Here is a 16,828-nt window from a genome sequence, read left to right as displayed (position 1 = left end):
CTTTAATGCCCAGGTAGTGCCAGGACAGCGTGCAGGATGCAGCCCCCCAAGCATTGGGGTGGCCGTACCCCCCAAAACTGGGGTGTAGAGCAGCAGGGCCAAAGCTGGGGGGGTCCGACCGGTGCAATGCCACCGGGTAGCACCAGGACCTCCATGTACACAGCGGGGACACAGCAGGGCTGCACTCTTAGGGCTGGCCAGGGAGAGCCTGGTGAGTGGGGGGCGAGCGGCCACGCTTGGCACGGGGGGTGCTGGGTGCTGGTGGGCCCCCAGGGCCACTGCCTGAGCCAGGCTCTGGTTCTGTGGGAGGAAAGGAGAGAGCTCTGAGGCCATGGGGTGTGGGGTGCCATAGCCTCAAGTGGTCTTCAGGGACCCCTGTATCACCGTGGGATCCCCAGGCCATCAGGTCCCACGGGTGTCCCCAAGGATCCCTGTGCCCCCAGGGGGTGCTGACCTCTGTGGGGTCCCCAGACCACCTTCACCCTTCACCCCCATGAAGTGTCCTGACACTGGGACATCCCTGTCACCACAAGGTCCCTGCACACCTTGTCCCCATCACCATGAGGCCCCCCACAAAGGTTCTTTGGACAAGTTTCTCCCATTGTGGCTGTCCCAAGCTGTCCCCAAGTACAACCAACTACATGGACACCTCCCACTGTGTGGGGGCAGAAGGGGACAGCTGGCCCTGGGTGTGCCCCCAGATCCCCTCACAGTGTCCCCTCAGCACCACCACCCCAGCACGATCCCCATGCCCCAAAGGATGAGGAGCCCCTCCTGGCACCCCCGGCTGGCACGCGGGGATGGGGACAGAACCCCTGCAGCAAAGCGCAGCTGGAAAGGGGAGACAGCGGGAGGGGGAGGGGGCAGCTGGCTATGGAGTCAGCCACAGTGCGAGGGGGGGCTGGGGCTCCTCCAGGGTCTCCCTTCGGCTTCAGGATGTTCCTGGGAGCTCCATGGTCTGCATGACCATGACCCGGGAGCTCCCAGGTGTCCCTTGGACCATGGAGCCATGCTGTGTCCCTCTCCCAAGAGAGCCTCCAGGGACTCCCTTGGTTTGATACGGACACCAGGTGGATCTCTTGCACCAAGAGGAGCTCCAGTGCCTCCCTCAACCCTTGGAGAATAACCTTGATCCCTGGGGGATCTCCAGGGCCTCTCTCAACTCAGGAGGCTCTTCATGGTCTTCCTTGGTCCAAGAGGGACTCTAGAGTCTCCCTTTGACCCAAGAGGAGCTCCAAGTTCCCCTTTGATCCTTGAGGATCTCCAAGGTCTCCCTTGGTCCAAGAGGGTCTCCATGGCATCCCTTGGTCAAAGAGTTGCTCCATGGTCTCCCTTGTTCCTTGGGGGTCCCTCAATCCTTGGAGCAACCCCTCGGTCCTTGGACATCTCCAAGGCCTCCCTCAACCCGGGAGGGTCCCCTTGGTGCAATAGAGGTTCTCTACCATCTCTCTTGGTCCATGAACATCTCCATGGCCCTCCATGATCCTTGGACATCTCCTCAGCCCAACAGGCTCTCCTTGCTTCATGATCTCCCTCTCTCCTAAGGGTGACTCTGGGGTCCCTCTCGGTCCCTCCCCTTGCTCCAGGCCCGCTGCTGGGGGGACATTGTGCCTGGCTGACGCGGAGGGGAGCAAGCGGCGATGCGGTTACCTGGCCAGATGATGGCTTCCAGGAGGGTGACCCTTCTAGCCAGGACCTCCAGGCGGGCCTGCTGCCGCAGCAGGGCTTGGAAGCTACTGGCCTGGTGGAGAGTGAGAGAGCAGAGCAGAGCGTGGTTGCCCCAAGGCACAGCGCGGGCGCAGCCGGGCCGGGGGTGCGGTGCAAGCGTTGGGGGTGCCAGGTCTCCCAAATGGGTGCAGGGGGCTCCCGTGGTCCCAGGGGGATGCGAGGGACTCTCCTGTCCCCATGGGTCCAGGGAAGTGGGACTCGCAGGGGAGTGCCACCCCTGGCATGGGGTGGGGGGACACAAATGTCCCCATGGGGCTGAGGGAGGGGGGCACCTGCTGCTCCCCATAATGGAGCCTCATCATGGATGGAGGGACCCCTGTGCCCCCCCACGGCTGGCTCCTGCGCTCCCCCTACTCACCATAGAGCCCAATCATTGTTTCCAAGATTAAAACCCTCTCTGCTAAAATCTTCAAAGCCTCGCGGAGCTGGTGTAAACCCTCCCCCTGAGGAGGGAAGAGAGGAGTCGGGGGGGAGCCAGGGGCACCCCCAGCCCCACCGCCATGCTCTGTGCCCCAGTACTGCATGCAAAACCCCAGGAATGTGGGGGGCAGCGGGTAGGGGGGGTGCTGGCCACACCATGGAGTGGGGGAACAAGCACAACTGAGGACCCCCACAACCGAGCCACCCAGAGACAAGCACTGGGCACATTTGGAGACCCCCATGCCACCCCTGAGGTCTCAGGGACAAGGTGCAGCTGGGGACCCCCATAATATTATGGGGATGCCAGGGGCACCAGGTGAGTGCTGTGCACATTCGGGGACCCTCATGCTGTTCTTGGGGTCCCGAGGACAAGACATGCACTTGTATACTTAGGGACCCCCGTCCCATCCCTGGGACCCCAGGCACACGATGAGCATTGCTCACAGCTTGGGACCCCCATGCTGCCGTCGGGGTCACAGTGACATGACATAGGAGCATTCGGGTACCTGCATGCCACCCCTGTCCCCATACCTCCCATCACTCACCCATGTGCCCTTGTCGCCCGGCTCGCCCTTGGGGCCCGGCTCGCCCTGAAACACAGAAAGGAGAAGGACAGGGCAGAGGGGGCGGGCAGGGGGCCCACCTTCGCCCCAGCACAGCCCCCATTCCTGGGGAGGCCCACGTACCTGTGCCCCATCCTGCCCACGGCTGCCTGGCTCTCCCTTGGGGCCCTGGAGGGAGCAGATCACGTCAGCACTGAGGGCTGCATATGGGGTAGAGGCACCCATGGGTGCTCCTGCCCCCAAGGCTCAGTGCTGGCTGAGCCCCCCAGCTCATCACACTCACCCTGTCGCCTTTGTCTCCCCTGGGACCGGCAGCTCCAGGTGCCCCAGCTCTCCCCTGTGCAGTGACAGTGACAGTGCTATCAGCACTGGGGGTGTGCCCCACGGAATGCCCCCCCAGCCCAAAATGCTCCCGGACTTACATCAGGCCCTGGGGGGCCGGGCAGCCCCATGGGTCCTGGGGGGCCGGGGGGTCCTGCGAGGAGAATGAGGGGACAAGCTCAGCACAGTGCCCTCTCAGAGCTGCTGTTTGGAGGGGGAAGATGGGGGGTGAACTCACCCATTGGCCCCATGGGTCCGGGGGGGCCAGCGGGCCCCACGATGCCCCCAGCCGCTTCAGTGAAGGTGTTGGAGAGGAGCGGGTCCCCTGCAGGAGAGGTGAGGGTAGGCAATGACCCCCCAGCTCTGGAAGGGTTCAGCTGCTTGCTGGGGCTCAGCCCCACCTCCACTCCCCAGAACCCTCAGCCCCATCCTTACTTGGGTCAGTCAGCCAGGGTACAGCTGGCCCCACAGGAGCAGGAGGCCCAGGGGGGCCGGGGGGGCCGGGTGACCCCTTCTCTCCAGGGAGACCCCTGGCTCCATCGTGGCCAGGGGGACCGGGGGGACCTGGGGGACCTGCAGGGAGGAAGATGGGGGTGAAGATTGATGGGGGTTAACAAACTGGGGAGACTAAGAGGGCATATCCTTACCTGGGGGTCCCGATGGACCCTTCACCCCGGGAATGCCTGAGGGTCCCCGTCCACCTGCATCACCCTTGGGACCAGAGGGGCCGGGGGGTCTCCGTGAACCAGGTCTGCCTGCAGGGAGCAGCATCCTCAGGGGGGGATCTTTTCTCCAGCGCTGGGGGCTGCCACTGATGCCACTGGTTGCTGCGGGCTATGGGACAGCCACCCCCCCTTACCTTTGTCCCCTGGGCTCCCCTGTGCAGCTGGGGACCCCCAGAGCTGCCTGGTATCAGGACCCCTACCCAAGCTGTCACCTTTGGGTGTTGGGGATGTGGGAGCTTCTGCCACTGAGAGCCGGGCCACCTGCGGATGAGACAATGCTGGGGAGTGTGAGATGCCTCCCCTGGTCCCCGTGTCCATGGAGGGGTGGCAGGGGATGGGGGTCACCTGTGCCTCGAGGGTGGCCAGGCGTGCTGACAGCTCCCCGATGTGGCTGCAGTTCAGGCACCCTGCAGGGGACAGTGCAGGGCTTGGGGTGCGCCCAGGACCTCGGGATATTTTTGGGGGTGGGGGGCACCGAGGAGCTGAACCCACCTGAGAAAGCTGTGGGGCGCAGGGGAGAGCGACGTGGGGCGGTGCTGGGGCGTGCAGCATCACGCAGAGCGAGGAAGGTGTGGGGCTCTGTGAGGGGAGAGGGTGTCAGGACCCCCCTGAGCATCACTGCTGGTGGGAGAACTCGCTCACCAGGGTGGTGCTTCACCCCAAATTGGGGAGGGGGATGGAGGCAGTTCTGCTGCTTTCTGCCCCATCCTTGCTGCTGGTGAGCCCCAAACCTATTCATGACTGTTGGTCAGACCCCCCCCCCCCCAAACCCACCACAGCCCTGAATCAGATTCCCCTTGAACCCATGATGGCCTGCCAGAATCCCTCCCACCCCCCAAATCCCACCCATGGCCAAGAGCCAGAGCCTCCACACCCACCCACCCATTATGGCACTCCAGATGCCCTCAGTCTATTCCATAACCCTGAGCCAGATTCCCCCAAACCCACCCATGCCCACGAGCCAGATCTTCCCAATCCCAGTGATGGTCCTGAACCAGTGCCCCCCCTGCTCCCCATCCCTAGCCCCCGACACCCCAAGCCAGCTCTCTCCATCCCCAGCTCAGGAGGACTACAATGCGGGGTCCCACTAAGGGGATGTGAGAACACGACCCAACGCAGAAGGGGCCGGAGCAGATCTTGTGTCACTGAGCCCCCCCACGCTGTCACCACACCCTGGCACAGCCACCACCAAGGCTGCTGGGGACAGCCAGAGCAGCCCTAAGCAGGCCCAGATGTGGGGCACTCAGCCAATGCATGGCGAGGAGGAGGAGGAGGGGAGAGCTGAAGCACGCACAGAGGAGGAGGAGGAGAAGAGCCCCTGCCACTGCTGTGCTGCTGCCACTCAGCTGGCCCCACACTCTGGGGGTGGGCTGGGAATGTGTAGCCCCCGCCAGCTAACAGAGGCTGGCAGCTGCCAAGAGCCATGCGTGGCACAGGCTGGCACCCATTCATTCACTGCACACAGGCGCAGCTGCCTGGCTGCACACAGGGACAGACAGACAGGCAGGCAGGCAGGCAGACAGACAGACAGCCCCTTATGGGCGCATCCACCCACCCACAGGAATGTCCATCCATCCATCCCCCACCGACACCCCACCCGCCTGCTTTTCCGTCTATCTGTCCATGGAAACTGCTGTCCAACCATCCATCTGCCCACCCACCCGCTCAGAGGAACGTCCACCCATATGCCCACCTCCTCAGCCACCCAGCAGAGCGTCTCTCCAGCTGCCCACCCACACGGAACATCCAACCAGCTATCCACTGATCCGTTCCTGCATCCATGGTTGGAAACCCAACCATTTATTTGCCAGCCCACTCATCAACCCGTCCATCTGCACGCAGGAACATCTATCTGTCCATCTGTTCATCCATCCATCCGTCCATTCAGCCAGCTGTCCATCACTCCATCCACTTACGTACCCACAGGAGCATCCATCCACTCACCTAGAGGAACAGCCATCCGTCTGTTCGTCCATCCATCTGTCCATCCATCCATTCACTTACCCATCTACAGGAACACCAATCTGTCCACCCATCCATCCATCCATCCATCCATCCATCCATCCCTCCCTCCTTCCCTCCCTCCATCCCTTCCTTCATCCATCCCTTCCTTCATCCCTCCCACCATCCATCCCTCCCTCTTCCATCTGTTCCTCCATCCATCCATGCATCCAACCACGCATCAATCCATCCATCCGTCCCTCCACCCCCCACCCCCCATAGCTCCATCTGCCCCTCTCTGACGGAGTACAGAGGTGCCCAGGGTACGCAGAGCCCACCCTCCACCCCACGCTGCTCCCACCTTCCTCACAGTTGGCCCCACTGTGCCCAGGGCAGCACTTCCACTCCAGCGCCGTCAGCGTCCTGTAGGCCACTCGATACGCGGGCCGGATGACGGTGCGATAGCTGCTGGCACAGATTGGGCACCGATGTCACCCCCGTGCCACCACCCCATGGCTGCAGCTCCTGGTGCCCACTGGGGTCTCACCTGCCCCCTCCGCAGCCCGGCGGCCAGCGGCAGCCCTGGAAGACACGCTGCAGGGAGGTGCCATTCTGCACCAGGCACGTCACCGTCCTCGTCACCGTGTAGGAGCACCAATTGCTGCAAGAGAAGCCACCGGTGCCACCGCGGGGGTCCCACTCTGCATCCCCAGAACACCCTGTGTTACACTGGGACCCGGTGGGAGATTTGTCCTTTGATGTCCCCAGGGTGGTACCCGTCCTCACCCCTCCTCGTGGAGATGCCACCCCAGCTTTTAGATGGATGTCCCCCAGCATGGTGTCCCCACATGGGCTCCACCATGGCCGCTGCCCACCACCGGCCCTGTTGTCCCCACACTGGCTGTGTCTGGTGGTATGAGTGCCATCCATGTCACCGGGGGAAATTGGTTCCCAAGTGCCCCGTAGGGGAGATCTGGGACCTCCTATAGGACCTATAGGAATGAACCAAGTCCCGCAGTGACCCCCAGTTGCCTCATAGGACAGAACCAAACCCCCCAAGTGCCCTGTAGGGGAATCCTGGGACTCACCAATGCCTGACAAGTGACCCATGGGGAGGAGATAGGACCTCCAAGTGCCCTCTAGATGCCCCAAAGGAGAGAGCTGGGATCCCAAGGTGTCCCCAAATGTCCCATAGGACAGAACCGAGCTCCACAAGTGCCCAATAGCAGAGAGCTGAAGCCTCCCCGCTGGCCAATAGGGCAGACCCAAGCCCCCGTGGAGATGTGTGCCATCCTCCTCGCCTGCGCAGCCACGATTTGGGTGGAAAGAGGAGCTTTTTGTGCCTGCGGGGAAGGAGGTGGCTGCGGCTGGTGGCGGGGGGGGAACAATTGTGTGGGATGCGCCGGGGGGACGCAGCGGGGCGGCGCAGGGCTTTGTGGCTGGGCAGCATCCCAGCTGCACACTGAGCTCTCTGACAAAACCACTGCATGGTGACACCTCCGGGGTGACAAACACCACCGGGCGGAGTGATGGGGATGGCTGGGGGGGCCCGACTGCCCCCAGCACTGCGCCTCCCAAGGGTGTCTCCTGCTCCCAGTGCTGGCATGGGTTGGGGATGATGCCAACCCCGGAGGTGCCATAGGGATAAGGATGTGCCCCAGCCCGTTCTGGCTGGCAGGGAAGTTGGGGCTGGTGCCAGCAATGAGGGAACCCCCCCAGCTCAGGGCAAGAGCCAGCAGTGAGGCGTGTGGGTGCTCGCACGGCCTCGGCTCACCCAGCCCACCCGCTGCGGGGCCATTCGTGCACTGAGCGTGCCCGGGCTCTGCTCTGGGCCTGGTACCTTCCCCCAGCTTTGTGCCCCTCTCTGGGTGTGTGGGACCCATGGGTGGGTCTCGGGTCAGGCAACGGGGTCTGCCTGAACTAGGCCAGGAGGGGAAGGGGAAATGAGGCAGCTTCTGCCCGTCACTGTGCCGAGCTGAGCGGAACCGGGAGGTCCCGGCAATCCGGTGCTGGAGACACCGCCAGCGCCAAAGATTTCCTGTAAACAACCCCCAGCAGGACAGGGACCGTAGGGACAGACAGGGACTGCAGCCCCCAGCAGCCAGGCGCTGGGTTCCATTGTCCCCGCTGCTTCCCGGGCACAGGCAGAGCCATGGGGATGGGGCCAGGCAGCCCCCAGCCACGAGGACCCCCAGTGACCCCAGTAACCCCCAGCTGTTCCAGAATGCTACGGCACCTTTGCACCCAGGTGGCTGCTCACCCCAGCAGCGATGCCAGCCTCGCTGAGCCCTGCCAGCCCTGGAGACCCTCCGGCACCCCACAGCCTTTCCATTCCCGGCAAACCCAGAGCCCCATTCTGAACCAAGCAGCCCCTCCCCGGCGTCCCCAGTGTTCCTGCATCCCCCCAGTGTTGGCACCCCCTGGTGTCCAGCATCCGGTCCCATGCAATGCCCATTCCCCCTGACGCCCAGAGCCCCCTGGTGCTACATCCCCGTGTCTGGCACTCAGACCCCCATAGCACTCCTCCTCCCTGCTCCCCCCCGGTGCTGGCACCCCCGGTGCCTGATCCCCAATCCCCATTTCTGCCGGTACCACCAGCACCCAGTGCTCGCTGCCCTCCGGTGCCGGTGCCCCAGTGCCCGGCACCAAGACTCCCCCAGCACACAGTGCTCCCCATCCGCGCTCCCCACAGCACCCCATTCCCTGTAACCCTTCGCCCCAAGCCCGGTGTCCCCATCTCCCCATCGGCCCCCGTGCTTGCTGCCCTGCCGGTGCCTTCCCTCCCCCCCCGGCGCCGGTACCTGCGGGGCTGCACGCTCCAGGAGCCGGCAGCGGGCGGCAGCAGCAGGCAGCAGCACAACCCCATCGCCAGAGGCAGGGGCGGGCAGCGGTGCCCCCCCCGGGAGAGGCCCTCCATGCTCCGTTCCGCTCCGCTCGGCTCCGCTCGGCTCGACGGGGCACCGGGGGCCGCGCTCCGCGCGCGGGGAGGAGCGAAGGGGAAGGGATGGAGGATGGAGGGGGAGGAGGAAGGGACCCCCCCACCCCTCCCCAACACGCACACACACCCCGCTGCCTTCCGCCTCGGAGGGGGAGCGATGTGGGGGGGCTGCTCCTGGGGGGTCGGGGGGCAGAATGGGAATGGGAGTGGGGGGATATGGCTGGGGGGGACGTGGATAAAGGGGCCATGGATATGAGAGCGTGGGTATGGGGCACATGGTTATGGGGGCACATACTGGGGACATGGATATGGGGAATATGGATGGGGACATGGGTATGGGAGCATGGATATGGGGGATAGAGAAGGGGGAACGTGGATGTGGGGGACATGGATATGGAGACAAGGATGGGGACATGGATATGGGGACATGGATTGGGGACATATGGATGAGGGAACATGGATATGGGAGCATGGGTATGGGGGACATGGATGAGGGGATATGGAGGGGGACATGGATAAAGGGGATGTGGATATAGGAGCATGGATCTGGGGTCATGGATCATGGGGAGGGGGACATGGATATGGAAGGACAAGGATATGGGGATATGGAGGCATGGGTGGGGGGGACATGGATATGGGGGATATGGATGGGTGGACACCTATCGGGACATGGTTATGGAGAGACACAGATATGGAAACATGGATATGGAGGCATGGGTGGGAGGATATGACCGGGGGACGTGGATATGGGAGCGTGGATTTGGGGGACACGGATATGGGAGCAGGGGCATGGGGCACATGTGTATGGGGGACGCATACTGGGGACATGGATATGAGGGATATGGATGGGAGGACATGGATATGGGGGCATAGATGGGGAGCTGTGGATATGGGGGACATGGATCGGAGAGATGTCATGCATTGGGGGTGTCACAGATTAGGGGCTGTCATGGGTTGGGCAGTGGTGGTTTTGGGGTGTTGGAGCAGTGGGGGCAGCTGTGGGGCAGGAGGAGGCCCTCAACCCCATACAGTGTGAATGGGGGTGTCCCTAGGTGGGAACAGCTTCATGGTTCTCAGTGTGGGGTGCACACACGTATGTATACACATATGTGCACACGTGCTCGTGTTTCTTCATGTCTGCTGTTTTGTGTGTGCATTTGTGCCTGTCCCCATGTCCCCACGCACAGCTCCCTGTGCCCATCCATCCAGCAGGGATGGCAGCTCGGGATGTCACACGTGCACACGTGCCTGTGCACTCGGTGGTGGCAGCGTGTGTGTGTGTGTGTGTGCTACCCTGGGCTGCGTGCATCCGAGTGTTTGTGCTGCTCTGCTTGTGCTTCCGGCTGCTGTTTGCAAATAATGTGCGTGTGGTCTGCGTGCCGGCGGCGTGCAAAGAGCAAATGTGTGCGGGTGGTCCCTGCTGGGGGGGGTGGGGGTGGGTGGGGGGTCCTGCAGGCGGCGTGCGTGTGAGCACATGTGTGTGTGTGTGTGCACAGGGATGTGCATGTATGTGTGCATGTATGTGTGCGTGCATCTGTGGCTGTGCATGTACGTGTATGCATGTGTGTGCGTGCACGTGTGTGCATGAAGCTGTAGGTGCACGCGTTTGCACATGCATGTGTGCACGCATGTACGTGTGTGTGCAGAGGGGATGTGTCCTCCTAGAGGCAGTAGGGAGTCCTGGCCCCTTTGTAGTGTGGAGCATGGTCCCCCTATGTCGCCCCCCCCCCCCCGCAGGCAGTCCTGCTCCCTGACCTGGCTCTAGCTCCCCATGCCATGGTCCCATCTCACGTCTGTGTCCCCATGCCATGTCCCATGTCCAGATCCCTGCTCTGGCTTCAGGTCCCATTGCCATGCCCCTGTTCCTGCTCTATGCCCCCGAACATGTCCCATCTCCATCTCATCCTGCCATGTTCCTGTCCCAGCTCCATGTCCTCATGCCATGTCCCAGCTTCACGTCCCCATGTTGCATCCCAGCTCCATGTTGCCATGTCACGTCCTGTTCCACATCCTCATGCCATATCTGAGCACAACACCATCCACATTCCTGTCCCAACCTCACGTCCCCCTGCCATATCCCTGTTTCAGCTGCTCCACGTCCCCATGTCACAGCCCAGCTCTACGTCCCCCTGCCGTGTTCCTGTCCCAGCTCACATCTCCTGGTTCCAAATTCTCATGCCATATCTGAGCTCAACATCACCCATGTTCCTGTCCCCAGCTTCACGTCTCCCCATGCCATGTTCCTGCCCCAGCTTCACATCCCCGTGTCACACCCCAGCTCCGTGTCCTCATGCCATGTCCCAGCTCAACATCCCCATGCCATGTTCCAGCTCCATGACCCCGTGCCCCCAGCTCCACCACCCCATGTACCCCATCTCCACGTCCCCACACACCATCTCCGTGCCCCCACGTCCCGCCCCATCTCCATGTTCCCAAATCTCATCCCAGCATCACGTCCCCACGCCACGTCCCCGCTCCATTTTCACACCCCACTCCACATCCCAACCTCACATCCCCACGCCGTTACCCCACGAAGGACCGGCACCAGAACCGCCGCGCTCCGCGGCTCTCCCCGCTCTGCCGGTCCCACGGGAGATCCTCGAGGGGGAGGGAAGCGATGCCGTGCCCGAGACCACCGGAGCGCACGCGTGGCCGCCTCTCGCGTGGGAGCCCCCGGCCGAGGTCTCAGCGTGCGCCCGCATCCCCCCCGCCGCGCGTCTCCGCCGCGCGTCCCCGCGTCCCCGCGTGCCCGTGGCTGCCAGGCGCTGGCGGAGCTCTGCCGCCTCCTGGCCCCGCGCCCGCCGCCCTCCGCCGCCGCTCCCGGTGCCGCCGTTGCTGCGGGGCCGCTGCGGCTGCGGCCGCCGAAGGTAGCGGAGCGGGGCGGGGGCGATGCGGGGCGGCGGCGGCCATGGTGGGGAAGCGGAGGGGGGCGGCGGGCACCGGGGGTACCGCGCACACGGGAGGGGCACCGCGCACCGGGGGTAACGCGCAGAGGGAATGTTGTGGCTGGAATTTCGTGCGCCGGGGACGGGGAAAGGGGGGGGGGACACCGTGCGGCGGGGGGGTCCGCGCTGGGGGCTGTCGTGGAGTGGAAATATCGCGCAGCGGGGGTACGGCGTGCTGGGGGCACCGGGGGATGGGCCTGGCTTCGCATGCAGTGCGATGGACGGGGGACTGAAGGGGGGAGCAGAATGGGGAGGGGGGTGGCGCTGGGTTTTGTCCTGAGGTTTGGGCCCCTCTGGTTGCTGCGGTGCTGGGGGTGCCGGATGAGTGCACGGATGCACACGCCTGTGTGTGTGTGTGTGTGTGCGCGTCTGTGTGTCTGTGTGTCTGTGTGTCTGTGTGTCTACGACTGTTTGTTGTCACGCTGCTGTGTGGCCCTATGTGCGTCTGTCTGTCTGTCCATCCGTCTGCACAGGTCCCCGTGCTGTTTGTGTCCCCAGTGCCAGCACACGGCTCTGTGTCCGTCTGTCTGTCTGTAGCTTGCTGTCTGTCCGTGCAGCCTAACCCTCCCCATCCCATGCGAGGGGGCCGTGAGGCTGTGTTGGTGGGCAAGGAGCTGCCCAGGGTGTGCGGGGGGCCCGGGGCACGCCGCCCAGGCTGACTCCATCCTGATGCCTGCAGTGCAGATCATAAATCAGTGCCGGATGAGCAGGAGGGCCGCGGGCTCCCGGGCACACAGCCGGCTTCTGTGGGGCTTATATGTTTTTTAAGCCCCCTCCCCAAGCCTTGAGAACAATTGCCCCCACGCTGCTTGTCCCTGCTGTCCCCTTCCCTGCTGTCACACCTGAGGCTGGCAGCCTGCCACGCTGTCTGGCTGTGGGTACATGGGGCGAAAGGGACGGTCCCCAAGGTGCCACCAGGGAGGGCAGGGATGCAGCACTGCGTGGCAGCACTCAGAGCCACCTCGGCTGTGACTGAGTGGTGCTGTGGCCTTGCTTTGCAGGTGACGCCCTGGGAGCCTTGGAGCAACCGGTGACATCGGCTGGGACAGAAGGGGAAAGAAGAGGAGGGAGTGTCTGGGGGTGTCCTGTCCCAGCTGAGCCTGGGGACACTGAGATGTGCCAGCGCTGCAGGGAGGACAGCATCTCCAGCTCCAGCTCCAGCTCAACACCACCCATGCAGAGCCCGGTTCCCGGTGCCAAGTGATGGCTCACCCCAGCCTGCCCTGCTGGTGGCCCCGGTGGAGCAGAACCGGGTGCTGGGGGGCTCTGGGTGCCACCTCCCACCCCTGCTGAGCTCTGCAGCGGGGACAGGGACGTTCCACCCCGCGGGTGCCACCGAGCCGTCTGTCCCTCAGCCATGGCACGGCGCTGAGCTGCTGTCCCCAGCCATGGCACGGCAGGGCACGGGGGCCCTTTTGGGCTCTGGGACTTTGGGGTTCCCACCCCAAAACCTGGCCCGTGTGGTGGTCTGGGAGTGGCTGAATGAGCACGGGCGCTGGCGGCCCTACTCAGCCGCTGTCTGCCACCACATTGAGAACGTGCTGAAGGAGGATGCCCGTGGCAGCGTGGTGCTGGGCCAGGTGGACGTGCAGCTGGCACCCTACATCATCGACCTGCAGTCCATGCACCAGTTCCGGCAGGACACGGGTAAGGGCAGGGGGCTCGGTGCGCACACGACTGGCCAGGGGTCTACTGGGGGTGGAGTGGCTGGGTACGTCTGCCCCTTCTGTGAGCCTTTGTTGGAGGGCCTTCAGCGCTCCTCTTCCTTCTTCTGCAGTCTTTTGTTCCTCTGCCCATCCGTCAGCCATTCCATAGCATGGCTTTGTGTCTTTGTATCCTTCCTGTGCCCCTGCTTCATTGCTTTATTCCTTTGTTACTCCCTTCCTTTGTCCCTCCGTCCCTCCCTCCATCTTTCCATCCCTCCCTCCATCCCTCCATCCACCCACCCATCTGTCCATCACAGTGTGCATATATCTGCTGTGTGTCATTCTACTTCTATTACCCACCATTCCACCCATCCCAATGAGTAATTGTCATTCATCCATCCATCCTTCCATCCCAGTGTATCTTTACTTCCTTGTCATTCTGTTCATGTATACATCAAGGTGTCCATCCCCATGTGTATTTATCATTCCATCCAACCAGTCACCAATCAACTCATCAGTCTATCCCTCCATCCATCCATCCATCCGTCCATCCGTCCATCCATCCATCCATCCATCCATCCATCCATCCATCCATCCATCCGTCTGTCCGTCCGTCCATCCATCCATCCATCCATCCATCCATCCATCCCTCCACCCATCCATTCCTCCGTTCATCATCCATCCATCTCTTTCAACTCACCCTCTTCCCCACCTGTCAGTCTATTCCCTTCTATCTGTCCTCACCCCAATGCAGCCCCCACAAGTCTCCTCTTTCCCTTCTTTTTCCTTTCCTCTTGTTTTCCTGTTGGGACAGAGGGAACTGGGTGGCCCCACTTTGGGGTCTGCAGGGGCCACATGCCACCCTTAGCAGAGCAGAGCTGCAGCACACAACCAGGACAGGTGTCCTCAAGGGAAATCAAGCCCTGTCCCACACTGCCTCCCAGCCCAGACCCCATTAACCATGACCCACTAAAGTGATGTGTGCCAGCTGCACCTCAGGAGACTCGCTCGGGATGGGGGATGGATGGGGATGGTGCAGGACCCGCTGCTGGTAAATGCTCATCTGCAAGGCCCCTAAACGTCCCATTCCTTGGCCTGCATGGTGCTGGGTGCTTCTGGGAACGTGTGGCCATGGTGGGGTGGGCTTGGGATGTGGTGGAGTGTGTGAGAAATGAGGTGACCCTGTTCTGAGCAGCCAGGAGGTGTGCCTGCAGGATGTGCACACACCTGGGGGGAGATGCTGGCACCAGTGGAGCCAGGATGTGGATGTGAGCAGGATGGGAGGTGCAGGGCATGGGTATCAGCGGGCTGTGGGGAGGGTGGGCTGGGTACAAGGAGATGTGGGGAGGTGGGGTGTGGTGCAGAGACGGGTGGGCAGCGGGTGCAGGACATGGATGTGAGTGGGATGCGGCTGAGATTGGGCAGTGGGATGTGGGATGAGAGCGGCAGTGAGAGTTGGGATGTAGACACAAGACAGCAGTGGGATTTGGGATGTTGACAGCAGTGGGCAGCAGAGCAGCGCGTGGCTGTGAGCCAGCAGTGGGATTTGGGGTGTGGACACAAGCGGGTAGTGGGATACAGGACTTGAGCAGGATGGGGATGTGTGCGTGCAGCTGACTCAGGTGAGGGCTTGCTGGGCTGCGGCGGGGGCACGGACCCCATGGGGCTGCAGGCAGCGCTGCCTCAGCACGCGGCGGCAGCTGGGCCGGGCGGTGATTAATGACCCTTATTAGAGTCGTTAATAGGGCCAGGCGGTGCAGCCGGCCGGGGACGGGAGCGCAGCGTGTGGCTGAGGAGAGGGGCGCGACGCCGGGGCTGAGCCGCTGGGGGGGGGGCTCTGTCTGGGGGACGGCAGCGGTGTTTGGGTGCTGAGCGCCGTGTCCCCGCAGGCACCATGCGCCCGGTGCGCAGGAACTTCTACGACCCCTCCTCAGCACCGGGAAAGGGTATCGTGTGGGAATGGGAGAACGACAACAGCTCGTGGACGCCCTACGACATGGACATCTGCATCACCATCCAGAACGCGTACGAGAAGCAGCACCCCTGGCTGGACCTCTCCTCCCTGGGCTTCTGCTACCTCATCTACTTCAGCAGCATGTCGCAGATGAACCGACAGACGCAGCGCCGGCGCCGGCTGCGGCGCCGCATGGACCTGGCGTACCCTCTGACCATGGGCTCCATCCCCAAGTCGCAGTCGTGGCCGGTGGGCAGCAGCACGGGGCAGCCCTGCTCGTGCCATCAGTGCCTGCTGGTCAACAGCACCCGCGCGGCATCCAACGCCATCCTGGCCTCGCAGCGCCGCAAGCTGTACGCCGGCACGGGGACGGTGCCGGTGCGGCAGAGCAGCACCTTTGCCGGTGCGACGTTGTGGCCATCGGCGGGCGGCACGGCCAAAGGGGAGGCACCCAGGGTGCCTGCTGGGGCTTTTGGGTGCAGCCAGAGCACGCCCGGCACCGTGCAGCTGCCTGGCCTCAATAACCTCAACCGGCCCGGCACGCAGCGGGGGGCTGGCAGTAGCGCCCGCACCGCGGTGCCCCCCGGGTAAGCTGGGATGAGGATGCATGTGACGGCGCTGAGGTGGCGCGGGGTGGGCTCACGGCGGTGGGGAGGTGGCATGGAGGTGCACTCAGATTGCTTGGCAGCTGTCGCCTCACCGGTGCTGGCACCGAGTCACCACCACCACAGCCGTGCCGTGCCATGCTGTGCCGTGCTGCATTCCTGTGCTGTGCCGTGCAGCTCCATGCCGTGCCACACCGTGCCTGGTTGTGCCAGTCCACGCCGTGCCATGCTGGCTGCAGGAGATGAGGTGCCAGCACTGGGGGACTTGTGTCCCTGTCGTCCAGCATGCGGTGGGTCGCTCCGGAGCGTTTGTTCCAGTACTACCAGGCAGGTCCCTATGGGGAGCTGTTGTGGCATCCTGCCCTGCAGGAAGGATCTGGCCTCGCTCTGGGAGATGCAGCGGGACACGACTGGGTGGTGGTGGTGACATCCTGACAGTGTCACCTCCGCTTCAGGGTGTGTGCTGCAGGAACACCTGTGGGTCAGGGGTAGCAGGGGCACAGGGAGCATCACACGGTGTGGGCATGTACCTCTGCGTCCCTCCCACTGCCCGCAGCCACAGCGCACAGCCAGACAGAGCTGGGGACAGGGGTGACAGAGTTGAGGAGAGGGGGGGCATGCAGGGTCACCAAGCACTCGGCGTGTTTCCTTCCTCTGTTGATGTGCTGCTTTCGCTTCCGTGTCCTGGGCCAAGCCATCCTCATGTCGACACGCAGCCCCCGTGCTGTGCGTCCCCATGGACAGGTAGGAGGGGGCTGGAGGGGTGAGGGCCCCACTGCCTTACATGGCCTTGGTGTGGCTGAGGGTGGCCTTGGGAACTGCAGGCAGGGACTGGCAGTAGAGGCAAGACTGGGATGTGGCATGGCCTGGGGCCTGGGCCCCTGTTGCAGGGGCAGCAAGGGTCCCTGCGCAACGGACCCTTCCTTGGGGCTGGGATCTGCTGTCTGTGTTGTGGCTGCTGGGTTGTGAACAGGGATGTGGGGCTCTCCCCATGTCTACACACCCACAACCATCTCTATCCACCCACCCACCCATCCACCCA

The 16,828-nt window shown here is 63.4% G+C and overlaps 2 protein-coding genes across 5 annotated transcripts in view; one reads left to right on the top strand and one right to left on the bottom strand.

The window, feature by feature from the left end:
• Positions 1 to 3: 3 nt before the first annotated feature.
• On the bottom strand, positions 4 to 8,615 carry EMID1 (EMI domain containing 1). Of its 4 annotated transcripts, none has more exons than XM_042828787.1 (15): positions 8,500 to 8,615; positions 6,246 to 6,359; positions 6,060 to 6,163; positions 4,250 to 4,336; positions 4,103 to 4,164; positions 3,892 to 4,018; positions 3,680 to 3,787; positions 3,468 to 3,605; positions 3,271 to 3,357; positions 3,134 to 3,186; positions 2,995 to 3,048; positions 2,835 to 2,879; positions 2,694 to 2,738; positions 2,087 to 2,171; positions 4 to 300 (listed from the first exon to the last, which is right to left on the bottom strand). In XM_042828787.1, exons 1-15 carry the CDS (start codon positions 8,613 to 8,615, stop codon positions 188 to 190), a joined length of 1,338 nt encoding a protein of 445 aa, XP_042684721.1. In that variant the 3' UTR covers positions 4 to 187. The 4 variants fall into 4 exon arrangements, 2 of the variants coding, with proteins under 2 accessions (XP_042684721.1, XP_042684722.1); XR_006170565.1 differs by having other exon boundaries at positions 220 to 300; positions 2,680 to 2,738; XR_006170564.1 differs by lacking the exon at positions 4 to 300 and adding an exon at positions 1,654 to 1,741 and having other exon boundaries at positions 2,680 to 2,738.
• Positions 8,616 to 12,969: 4,354 nt separating this feature from the next.
• Positions 12,970 to 16,828, top strand: part of DTX1 (deltex E3 ubiquitin ligase 1) — a 5,816-nt gene continuing 1,957 nt past the window's right edge. The window contains exons 1-2 of the mRNA XM_042829002.1: positions 12,970 to 13,228; positions 15,117 to 15,768. Coding sequence (XP_042684936.1) covers positions 12,970 to 13,228; positions 15,117 to 15,768 — 911 coding nt within the window. The remainder of the gene's footprint in view (positions 13,229 to 15,116; positions 15,769 to 16,828) is intronic.

Source organism: Centrocercus urophasianus, unplaced genomic scaffold (assembly GCF_019232065.1).
Source record: "Centrocercus urophasianus isolate 14NV4802_14NV808 unplaced genomic scaffold, USGS_Curo_1.0 seq_30, whole genome shotgun sequence".
Lineage (NCBI taxonomy): Eukaryota > Metazoa > Chordata > Aves > Galliformes > Phasianidae > Centrocercus > Centrocercus urophasianus.
The sequence above is the reverse complement of the archived record's forward strand: the minus strand, read 5'-3'. Positions and strand labels throughout refer to the sequence as shown.

Bases quoted from the DNA above. Each gene is read 5' to 3' on its own strand.
- EMID1 (XM_042828787.1), bottom strand. From the start codon at position 8,615: ATGGAGGGCCTCTCCCGGGGGGGGCACCGCTGCCCGCCCCTGCCTCTG. The intron at 3,788-3,891 runs GTAAGGGGGGGT...TGCTCCCTGCAG, and splicing joins GGGGAGCCCAGGGGACAAAG to GCAGACCTGGTTCACGGAGA. The intron at 301-2,086 runs GTGAGTAGGGGG...TTCCTCCCACAG, and splicing joins AACAATGATTGGGCTCTATG to AACCAGAGCCTGGCTCAGGC.